Below are 11,508 nucleotides of genomic sequence, written 5' to 3'. Positions count from 1 at the left end.
TTGAATGAATGAATGATGAGCCTTGTGTTATCCATAATTGTCTATGCAACACCAGTATCCTGAACTGATAATTCTTTTTTTTTTTTTTTTTTTTTTTGAGACGGAGTCTTGCTCTGTCGCCCAGGCTGGGGTGCAGTGGCCGGATCTCAGCTCACTGCAAGCTCCGCCTCCTGGGTTTACACCATTCTCCTGCCTCAGCCTCCCTAGTAGCTGGGACTACAGGCGCCCGCCACCTCGCCCGGCTAGTTTTTTGTATTTTTTAGTAGAGATGGGATTTCACCGTGTTAGCCAGGATGGTCTCGAACTCCTGACCTCGTGATCCACCCATCTCGGCCTCCCAAAGTGCTGGGATTACAGGCTTGAGCCACCACGCCCGGCCTCTGAACTGATAATTCTTATTCAGTAAATGTTTGTTGACTATCTGTAACCTGATATCATTATATAGTCAGCCACAAATGTGACTGTTACCATTCTTCATCCCCTCCAAGTGGCCCAAATAAGTATGCAAATGAGAGAATTATATCTGAGAGCCTACCTATGTGACCCAGATTCATGCCCAAGTCTCAAGAGATTCTGAACCCACATGTAACATGCAATGAAGTCATTGGATTGCCTCCTGTCCTACCTTGATCATGCATGTGCAGTCATGATCTACTGGAATAGGGATGGAATTCAGAGCATTTAACCACAGGTTTGGCATGGGCATTGGCCAATTCCAGCACAAGCAGGCAGCACAGGAGACTCCTTATGGTACTAGCATTGCCTCTGTACTTCCATGGTTGTGTTGCTGGGTTGTTGGGGATCTTAGAGGAGAACTAGGCTACTGGTGGAGTCGTGGGGGACACTTAGAGGGCTCACAGCAGCTGCCCTTTATCAAGTAGGACAGAACATTTTCATTATTTTAACAGTAAACGCAATTCCATCAGAGCATGCTTGTTGAATGCCAGTCCTGCCTCAGAGTGGCACCTATCCGCTTCCCCAGTCTTCAGATGTTTCTAATTTAACTTGAACACCGTAAGAAGAAAAAATGTAAGCTGCAGATGTCAGCATTGAAGCCAGACATATAGAGCTGAAAGCCATTACAAATCAGGAGGAAGAAAGGCTCTTTTCTCATAGTCTCTGAAGAAAGATGGGTTTGACCTGGGGCTTTGGTTGTGTAGCTTGGAGGCAAAAAGATGAATAAGTGGGCTGGGTGAGGTGGCTCATGCCTGTAATCCTAGCACTTTGGGAGGCCAAGGTGGGAGGATTGCTTGAGCCCAAGAATTCAACACCAGCCAAGGCAATATAGTGAGACACCACTTCTACAAAAAAAAAAAAAAAAGAAAAAAAAATTAGCTGGGCACGGTGGCACTGACCTATAGAACCAGCTACTTGGGAGGCTGAGGTGGGAGGATTGCTTAAGCCTGGGAGTTTGAGACTGTAGTAAAACATGTTCACACCACTACACTCCAGCCTGGGAGACAGAGTGAGCTCCTTTCTGGGGAAAAAAAAAAAAAAGATAAGGGTACTTACTGGCCTAACAGAGTTGGGTGCCATGTGGCTGGGGTGCTTTGCCTGGGAGAAAGGAGGACAAAGGACATCTGGGGTCCCCTTTAAGGGAGGTGAATAATCTCCTTGCTGGGCGGCCCCCCACCTAACTCCCCTCACACACTGACAAAAACCTGGCCAAGAAAGAGGCCTTTGTCCTAGGACATCTGAGGCTGAGGGGGGAGGGGAGAAGGCTACAGGTGAAAGGACACATCAAAGCAGCCAGCTGCCCCTCCTCCTCCAAATAGTTCCCCTGCCCTTGTTCCCAGAGTCCAGGTTTTCCTTAAATGAAGGCTATGCCCTAAACGTCCACCTGCCTAGACAGCTGGTAAGCTAGACACCTGGTCCTTACCTTCAGTTGCCTTCCACCTTGATATGACTCAGTTTCCCCGTCCCTAGGAAAGCCATGAGGACACAAGGCGACGACAACCTGTATAAAGTTTAAAAGTCACGTTCGAGGGGATCATCAAGTTGGAATTCATCAAACGCATGGGAGAAACACAGACCTGGCTGGACTCCTGGGCTGAAAACAGGGCTGTGAGAGGCTTGGAGCCATGTGTGCCCCCGCTGGCCAGGAGCAAGGTGGGGGCGGGGTGTGGGCAGAAACCACATCAGGCTCAAGTTTCCTCTCTTGGCCGAAAGGGGCAGGAGGAGAGGACAGCCACGGGGAAAGGGGAGGGTTGGAGGAAGGACTGAGAACTCAGGCCGAGGGTTTCAGACGCTGGTGCGCCTGCTTGGGGCTCCTGTGCTCAGCCCAGCCTGAGCCTCCATACTCAAGGCTCAGCAATGGCCCGGGGGCGGGGCGCGGTCCTCGCAAATTCTCAAAGGTAGCCGGGATCCTCGTCCAGCAGTGTCAGCTCAGGCTCAGCCTCCCCAGAGACAACACCGGGAGCCTCATCTCTCTCCTCACTCCGCTGGGACTCTGCCACAGGTGCCTGAAAGGCAGGGTGGGTGGGGAGGATTCCAGTGGTATCTGAGGGGCAGGCTGGGGGGGTGAAGGAGGTGAGGGGGGAAAATAACCAACTTTCAGTATGTTCTTAGGAGACCTCAGACTTTTAGATCGCCCCTGGTTTAGGAATCTGATATATTTGGGAGCTCCTCTAGGAGAAGACCTAAATGGTTTCTTGGGTGCTCTGGGATCCTTGGGGTGGAGGCTGTGAATGGGGACCAGAGAGTGGTCTCCCGAGGCAAGGCACCGCTGAGGGACTGGGAAGTAGCCAGGAGGAATCCTTCAACTGGTGGGCTACCCTGGGGGAACCAACAGACTACCCTTTCCCCAACTCCATTCCATTACTCTGCCCTGTCTAGGCAGCTGAGAAGGTTTGGGGAAAGCTGAGGAATTGGAAACACTGGATATCTGTACCTCTGAGAAGCATTGCAAGGTGGGGCGGTTGGATGGGAGATTGCCTCTGGGTTCTTGCCTCCCTTGCCATTTCTCTTCTCTGTGCCCAGGGGCAGTAGAGATCAGCTGGACCTGGAGGGAGAAGGAAGGCATCCCAACCCCAGCATAGTTGCTTCTAACTGGAACTCTTGGCTGCTTGGGAAATAGGGGCTTGGGAAGCAGTGGAAGAGAAGAGAGGAGGTATCAGAACTGCTGGGGTTGGGCTCCCCTAGACATCGGCACCAAAGGACTGGAGTTTGGGGTCCAGGGATGAAGTGACAGGATAGCAGAAACTTGTCCCCCTCTCCTTTGTTCTCACACATTTGTTTGAGTCATGCATGTCCCCAGGGCACTGAGCTCACTATACTCAAATCTCTCTCCCTCCTTTTTTTCCCCTTCATTCTGTCTCACCTCTGTGTGCGTCTCTCTCTTTGGGAGTTCTCCCTAATCTTTCTAATAAGTTGCTTACCTGCCAACCCATATCCCATGTTTTACTAATCCCTCCTCATCCTTTCACTGCACCTATTGACACATGGAGAGGTGAGGTGGTCAAATAAGCCTCCGAAAAGGGATCCTGACGCAAGCCCCCTCTCATTGTTCCCCCTTGTTAAGGAAGTTAAGAGCCCTGGGGCAGCAGCCAAGGCCAAATGTATTCCTCTCTCCATTATCCCTCTCCAAATGGTCCTCACTCTGTATTCCTAAGCATGAATCTCCAATATCATTCTGTGAGTACTTAGGGATTGTGATAAAAATCTTTCTGGGTAGGACCACCAGGATAAGAGTAAGGAGGATGGACTTCAGTCCCTGGTGACAACCCCATTTCTACCTAATCCACAATGTTGGGGAGTAAGAGAAGGAACAGACAACCCAGTGGGAGTAAGATGGTTGTGTGACCTCAAAATGAAAGCTGAACTAAAGTGGGAGCTTCTTATTGTAAAAGAAAGGGAACACAGGGAAGCCCACTTCACTTTCCCAGTATCTCCTCAGTTTCTATACCCTCTATGGTGTTCTCTTTGATCCATCTCCCTGATCTATCCCACTGCCTGCCAGCTCTGCTGTCCTCTGAAAGGTAGGCTCTGGAGACCCAGAGGGACCTATGTCTGGTGTATAGAACACCACCCGTTCTTGAGTGTCTAGGGAAAAGCATCCTGTTCCACCTGCCACCTGGTACAAACTTGCTACTGCACCCAAAAGCTGGTTGGAATGGATCCAGAGGTTCTCCTCAACTCTCTCCCCTCCAAACTCCTGCCTCTCCTTGCTCCCCCATCCTTTTTTTTTTTTTTTTTTTTTTTTTTTTGAGACAGAGTCTTACGCTGTTGCCCAGGCTGGAGTGTAGTGGCATGATCTCAGCTCATCGTAACTTCTACCTCCCGGGTTTAAGCAATTCTCATGCTTCAGCCTCCTGAATAGCTAGGATTACAGGTGTGCACCACCAGACCTGGATAATTTTGTATTTTTAGTAGAGATGGGATTTTGCCATGTTGGCCAGGCTAGTCTCAAATTCCTGACCTCAGGTGATCCACCCACCTCGGCCTCCCAAAATGCTAAGATTACAGGCGTGAGCCACCACACCCGGTCACTAAGGCACTTTAAAATGCTGATTCCTGGGTCAATGAATTAAATTCAGTAGATTTGAAGTGGCTTTCAGGAATCTGTGTTTTTACATGTAGCCCAGGTGAATGTGGCACACAATGAAGTTTGTGACTCCCTGAGCTAGATGCAACCTACAGCCTTTCACAGCAATTGGTTTCTAGTCCTGTCTCCATTTAGGGAAGGGACTGAATGAGAAGCAATTTGCCCAAGGTCATGTATCCTTTTTTTTTTTTTTTTTTTTTTTGTTTCAGAGTTTCACTCTTGTTGGCCAGGCTGGAGTGCAATGGCATGATCTCGGCTCACCGTAAAACCTTGCCTCCCTGGTTCAAGTGATTCTCCTGCCTCAGCCTCCCAAGTAGCTGGGATTACAGGCATATACCACCATGCCCGGCTAATTTTGTATTTTTAGTAGAGACAGGGTTTATCCATGTTGGTCAGGCTGGTCTTGAACTCCCTACCTCAGGTAATCCTCCCACCTCCTCCCAAAGTACTGGGATTACAGGCGTGAGCCACCTGGCAAGGTCATGTATCTCAAGTGCCAGAGAACCTAGGTCTCCTGCCTCCTAGGGCAGGACCTTTGTACTGCACCTTAGAGTCAGATCCAAGAAGATAAAAGGAGAGACAATTGCGGGGTGGGGTGGGGTGAGTGAAGAACTATGAAGCAAGAGTCATTGTCTCTGCCCCCTAAACCCCTTCTCCATTCACTTTGCCTTTGGGCAATTTCCGCCAGAACCTGGGTGGAGGAGGGTGGGGTTCCGGTGTTGAAATGGCATCCTGGACAGACATAAACACCCCACCCACTCTGCCCACTGGCAGAGTTGCCTACACCAACTCCCATCTCTGGGGATGGCAATAAAACAAGCGGATGGAGGCAAGGCAAGAGCTAGGGGAGATACTCTTTTAAAAGCATCATTTGTAGTTCCTACTAATTTTGTCGTAAGTTGAAGATTCCAAATTAAATTGCTGTGCTGGGCCACCCTTGTGGTGAGTGGTCTAAGGTCATGCAATTTGAGATCATACAATCCTATCCTCTGTCCTTCTTTTTCTTTTCTTTTTTTTTTTTGAGACAGAGTCTTGCTCTGTCGCCCAGGCTGGAGTGCAGTGGTGCGATCTCAGCTCACTGCAACCTCCACCTCCCGTGTTCCAGCAATTCTCCTTGTCTCAGCCTCCCAAGTAACTGGGATTACAGATGCCCACCAACATGCCTGACCAATATTTGTATTTTTAGGAGAGATGGGGGTTTCACCATGTTGGCCAGGCTTGTCTCAAACTCCTGACCTCAGGTGATCCACCTGCCTCGGCCTCCCAATGTGCTAGGATTAGAGGTGTGAGCCACCGCACCTGGCCTTTTTTTTTTTTTTTTTTTTGAGACAGGGTCTTGCTCTGTCACCCAGGCTCGAGTGTGGTGGCACAATCATGGCTCACTGCAGCCTTGACCTTTCAGGTTCGAGTGATCCTCTCACCTCAGCCTCCTGAGTAGCTGGGACCACAGACGTGTGCCACTATGCCTAGCTAATTTCTGCATTTTTAGTGGAGATGGGTTTTTACCATGTTTCTCAGGCTGATCTCAAACTCCTGGGCTCAGGCGATGCTCCCACCTCGGCCTCCCAAAGTGCTTCCCCTCTCCCACGTCTCCTTCATCCTAGCCTGCTTCCCTTTAATAATATGGCAGGGTATGTCTGTGTGCGTGCACATACACACAACGTGTGACCGTAGAGATCAGGAAGACCTTGCCAAATCTACTTGGAGTCTCTTGCTGACGGCAGGGAAAACAGATGCAAGGAAGGTGGGTGTCAGGGAATAGGGAGGTAGCATGAGGAGAGGGACTGACAGAGAGAAGATAAGGACATGGGTGAGGGTGTGCTGAGAATTCTAAGCTATCCAAGCAGAAAGAGACCTCCAAGGTCAATTTGTCCAACTCCCTGGTTTTACAAATGAGGAAACAGAGGCCCAGAGAAGTGAGATGGCTTGCTCAACATCACACTGCTGCTTTGTGGCAGAGCTGCAACTAGAACCCAGGTCAAAAGAAAAGGGACTGGATGGCAGTGTGTATTCAAGGCTCTAGAGGGACATTGCCCAGAAGGAGAAAGAGAGACTGACACTCCACAGAAAGAACTGATGAATGTAGATTTCCAATAGAGGTTTGGAGTATGAAGATACAGGGGCAGGAGGGGAAGGTGCCTAGAAGAAATTATAGTCAAGTGGAGTCAGGTTCTAGACCTCATCCTGCTATTATTTATCAGTTTCGGTCTCAGCTTCTGATGTACCTTTAGAATCTTTGTGAAAACCAGTCTTTTTTTTTTTTTTTTTTTTTTTTTGAGACAGAATCTAACTCTGTCACCCAGGCTGGAGTGCAGTGGCGCGATCTCAGCTCACTGCAACCTCCACCTCCTGGGTTCAAGTGATTCCCCTGCCTCAGCCTCCTAAGTAGCTGGGACTACAGACATGTACCACCCCATCACACCTAGCTAATTTTTGTATTTTTAGTAGAGACGGGGTTTCACTATGTTGGCCAGGCTGGTCTCGAACTCCTGACCTCAGGTGATTGCCTGCCTTGGCCTCCCAAAGTGCTGGGATTAGAGGCCTGAGCCACTGCACCTGGTGAAAACCAATCTTATAAACTAAACTTGCAACATCAAGCTTAGTTCTTAACAAGTGCTTACTAAGGTTGTTGTATTACCTCAGAAGAGGAAAGACTTCTAGTTGTATGGGTTAAGGTATGGCCCAAATGACCCTGTGAGGACACAGGACAGAGGTCCAGTGTCTCCAGAGCCCATTCCTTCTGTGCCTCTGCCGCCTGCAGCTGATAAACCTCTTATCTTGCCCAGGCAGGGAAGCCCAGGGCCAGGATAGGAGGAGAGGGCAGAGCTGCTATCAACCACCAGGCCTGGGCCATATCTTCGAGAGGAGGAGGGGCTGTCTGCTTGGCTCTTTCCACAACATGCTCTTGAGGATCCTGAAGCATATACTGTCATCATCTTGGAAAGAAAAGGCTGAGAACTTAAAACTGAGGACAGAGGAGGAAAGCAGGGTGACCCCTGATGTTGCCCTAGAAAATGAAAAACAAAATACAGGAAAACAGAGAAACAGAAGATCTGACTCTGCCCTTAGCCAGGAAAACAGTTTGGGGGAGTGAAAAGTAGGGGAAAGAGTGGGCATTTTGCCTGGAAAAAAGGTAAAGACCTTCTGTGCTACCAAAGGAACTGACTGTAGCCATAGTTGGCAAGGTGGAGATCACACCACAGGAAAAGATTTTCCGTCTTAAGGGATTGGTTGATGAGTCCAGCATGAGTGAGGATGGGGAGGAGGCAGTCTCTCCTTCCCTCAGGGGAAGCTGGAGGGAGCCCCTCCAAGGAGGTAGTGCAAACTTGCTGATCCTAGCAGGTGTAGCTCTAACACCTCTTTTCCTTTGACACAGGTTTCCAGAGCCATCTGGGCTTTCCAGGAACCTGGACCAGACTCTGGCCCAGTAGGATGTCCCCGTGTCCTCCCCAGCAGAGCAGGAACAGGGTGATACAGCTGTCCACTTCAGAGCTAGGAGAGATGGAACTGACTTGGCAAGAGATCATGTCCATCACTGAGCTGCAGGTGAGTAAGGGCGGGATAGGGTGGGGAGAGCGTGTGTCAGACAAGAGAGAAGCAGGGAGTTGACCTGGACTGAGGCAGAGGGCGGGAGCAAGCAGGGCTCAGGGCTGCTCATGCTTCAGGCACTGGGAAAGGAAGAACTGGGAAAGATCTGGATGGAAGACACTGAGGAACACTGAGGAGGAGGAGTGGAGGAGCAGTGGTGGGGAGGGAATGATCTGATAGGGAGTGTATGCTCTCTCAGCAGCCACTTGACTCACATCTCTCTCTATCCCACCTCCTGCTCTCCTTCCCTTGCTCACCTTCTTCTCTTCTGACATGCCTCTCAGATCCTGCCATCTTCTTCCGTCATTACCTCTGCCTGCCCTTGGCAACTGGGTCCGTTTACTCCAGGTAGCAGAGCAGTAGTTCAGGGGCCTCAGGAAGGGGAGTTGGACTATGCCAGGGTCCTCTCCTCCTGCTACTTGGACAAAGGGGTGTCTGTTGGCTTAACAATGATGCCTTTGTCCCCACCTGGGCTGGAGCAGGGTGGCTCCCCGATGTGGGTTGGGGGCCTTGTTTCTAGCACGTTCTCTACTTCTCACTGCACCTGGGCAGGGACAGAGGGACTGAAGAGGAGACGGCAGAGTTTGTGCTCTTAGTCCCCAGTCCACCCCCTTTTACTGCCCTGCTACCATGCCTAGCACCCTCAGGATCTGCCCTAGGCCCTCTTCCCACACAGCAGCTCCCTCTGCTGGGCATCCGGGGCATGACCAGGATCTGAACTTGACCCTTTGACCCTAGATAACTGCAGCAGGAAAGGGTTCTGAGGGGTCATCTTGAATAACAAGGCTTTGACTTCCTGAAGGAAATAAAGGAACATGAGCCATTTCTTTTTTTTTTTTTTTTTTTTTTTTTTTTTGAGATGGAGTCTCGCTCTGGCGCCCAGGCTGGAGTACAGTGGCACGATCTTGGCTTACTGCGAGCTCTGCCTCCCAGGTCATTCTCCTGCCTCAGCCTCCCGAGTAGCTGGGACTACAGGCACCTGCCACCACACCCGGCTAATTTTTTTGTATTTTTAGTAGAGACAGCGGGTTTCATTGTGTTAGCCAGGATGGGCTCCATCTGACCTCGTGATCTGCCCGCGTTGACCTCCCAAAATGCTGGGATTATAGGCCTGAGCCACCACGCCTGGACGAACATGAGCCATTTCCACCCAGTAAGAGCTTTTCCAAGGAGAGTTCATAATTGTTCCAGTGTTAGGTAGACTTTTCTGCAGTCCAACCTCAGTGACTTCCATTCTTGCTAAAGCTGCGTTTTTCATTTTTTCTTTTTTTGAGATGGAGTCTTGCTCTGTCGCCTAGGCTGGAGTATAGTGGCACCATCTTGGCTCACTTAAATCTCCATCTCCAGGGTTCAAGCAGTTCTCCTGCCTCAGCCTCCCAAGTAGCTGGGATTACAGGCGTTCACCACCATGCCCGGCTAATTTTTGTAGTTTTAGCAGAGATGGGGTTTCACCATGTTGTCCAGGCTGGTCTCGAACTCCTGACCTCAGGTGATCTGCCACCTTGGCCTCCCATAGTGTTGGGATTACAGGCGTGAGCCACCGCTCCTGGCCTTAAGCTGCATTATTCTTGGAACAACCGTATCAGAACTTTGCAAGAAGCTTCCAATGATTATGGCAACTTTGTTTCCTTGTTACTATCTCACTGGGTCTTTCAGAAGAATCCAGCTTGGTCCTGAGAGAGTGTTGGTTTTTCTTCCTTAGTCTGTCTCCAAATCTCTGTGTCTTTCCTTGCAGGGTCTAAATGCTCCAAGTGAGCCATCGTTTGAGCCCCAAGCCCCAGCCTCATACCTTGGACCTCCACCACACACAACTTACTGCCCCTGCTCAATCCACCCAGATGCTGGCTTCCCACTTCCTCCACCACCTTATGAGCTCCCAGCATCTACATCCCATGTCCCAGATGCCCCATACTCCTATGGCAACATGGCCATACCAGTCTCCAAGCCACTGAGCCTCTCAGGCCTGCTCAGTGAGCCACTCCAAGATCCCTTAGCTCTCCTGGACATTGGGCTGCCAGTGGGGCCACCTAAGCCCCAAGAAGACCCAGAATCCGACTCAGGATTATCCCTCAACTATAGTGATGCTGAATCTCTTGAGCTGGAGGGGACAGAGGCTGGTCGGCGGCGCAGCGAGTATGTGGAGATGTACCCGGTGGAGTACCCCTACTCACTCATGCCCAACTCCTTGGCCCACTCCAACTATACCTTGCCAGCTGCTGAGACCCCCTTGGCCTTAGAGCCTGCCTCAGGCCCTGTGCGGGCTAAGCCGACTGCACGGGGGGAGGCAGGGAGTCGGGATGAACGTCGGGCCTTGGCCATGAAGATTCCTTTTCCTACGGACAAGATCGTCAACTTGCCGGTAGATGATTTTAATGAGCTATTGGCGAGGTACCCGCTGACAGAGAGCCAGCTGGCGCTAGTCCGGGACATCCGACGACGGGGCAAAAACAAGGTGGCAGCCCAGAACTGCCGCAAGAGGAAGCTGGAAACCATCGTGCAGCTGGAGCGGGAGCTGGAGCGGCTAAGCAATGAACGGGAGCGGCTTCTCAGGGCCCGCGGGGAGGCAGACCGGACCCTGGAGGTCATGCGCCAACAGCTGACAGAGCTGTATCGTGACATTTTCCAGCACCTTCGGGATGAATCAGGCAACAGCTACTCTCCTGAAGAGTACGCGCTGCAACAGGCTGCCGATGGGACCATCTTCCTGGTGCCCCGGGGGACCAAGATGGAGGCCACAGACTGAGCTGGCCTAGAGGGGTGGAACTGGTGATGGGATTTCCTTCATTCCCTTCTGATAAAGGTACTCCCCAACCCTGAGACCCAGAAGGAGCTGAGTTCTCTAGACCAGAAGAGGATGACAATGGGAACGGGTGTTTGGAAGTTCCAAGGTGTGTTCAAAGAGGCTTGCTTTGACGAAGGGCTGGCATCTGTCTTCCCTGACTCAGCTTCTCAGGTCTTCAGCCTCCACCTCGTCTAAGCTTTGGTCTATAAAGTGCGCTACAGAAATAGCCTTTTACTGTGTCTTCCTTCTTGAGGGAGGGTGATGAAGCTGAGATAACTATCTGTTTGAATCTTACCACGTTCATTTCATTCCCCCCAGAGCTCTGTATGAGAGGTACCATAAAATTTGGGCTTGAGGCTGGGCGTGGTGGCTCACGCCTGTAATCCCAGCACTTTGGGAGGCCGAGGTGGGCAGATCACTCCTCGTGAGGTCAGGAGTTCAAGACCAGCCTGGCCAACATGGTGAAACCCCATCTCTACTAAAAATACAAAAATTAGCTGGGCATGGTGGCGCACGCCTGTAATCCCAGCCACTCAGGAGGCTGAGGCAGGAGAATCACTAGAATTCGGGAGGCAGAGGTTGCAGTGAGCCGAGA

The 11,508-nt window shown here is 50.9% G+C and overlaps 1 protein-coding gene across 3 annotated transcripts; it reads left to right on the top strand.

Annotated features, from left to right (window-relative positions):
* The first annotated feature begins 2,242 nt into the window (after window positions 1–2,242).
* NFE2 (nuclear factor, erythroid 2) lies at window positions 2,243–11,141 on the top strand. Of its 3 annotated transcripts, XM_073020837.1 has the most exons (4): window positions 2,243–2,458; window positions 4,753–4,964; window positions 7,920–8,089; window positions 9,867–11,141. In XM_073020837.1, the coding sequence occupies exons 3-4, from the start codon at window positions 7,976–7,978 to the stop codon at window positions 10,872–10,874; spliced, it is 1,122 nt and encodes a 373-aa protein (XP_072876938.1). In that variant the 5' UTR covers window positions 2,243–2,458; window positions 4,753–4,964; window positions 7,920–7,975; the 3' UTR covers window positions 10,875–11,141. The 3 variants fall into 3 exon arrangements, with proteins under 3 accessions (XP_072876938.1, XP_008001701.1, XP_008001702.1); XM_008003510.3 differs by lacking the exon at window positions 4,753–4,964; XM_008003511.3 differs by lacking the exons at window positions 2,243–2,458; window positions 4,753–4,964 and adding an exon at window positions 6,852–7,676.
* Window positions 11,142–11,508: the final 367 nt, after the last annotated feature.

Source organism: Chlorocebus sabaeus, chromosome 11 (genome assembly GCF_047675955.1).
Source record: "Chlorocebus sabaeus isolate Y175 chromosome 11, mChlSab1.0.hap1, whole genome shotgun sequence".
NCBI classification, from domain to species: domain Eukaryota; kingdom Metazoa; phylum Chordata; class Mammalia; order Primates; family Cercopithecidae; genus Chlorocebus; species Chlorocebus sabaeus.
This window is presented reverse-complemented; position numbering and strand designations above follow the sequence as displayed.

What these genes read in the sequence shown, in the direction of transcription:
- NFE2 (XM_008003510.3), top strand. Translation starts at nt 7,976, where the DNA reads ATGTCCCCGTGTCCTCCCCAGCAGAGCAGGAACAGGGTGATACAGCTG. An exon ending in TGTCCATCACTGAGCTGCAG is followed by an intron (nt 8,090 to 9,866) that starts GTGAGTAAGGGC and finishes CTTTCCTTGCAG; the next exon opens with GGTCTAAATGCTCCAAGTGA.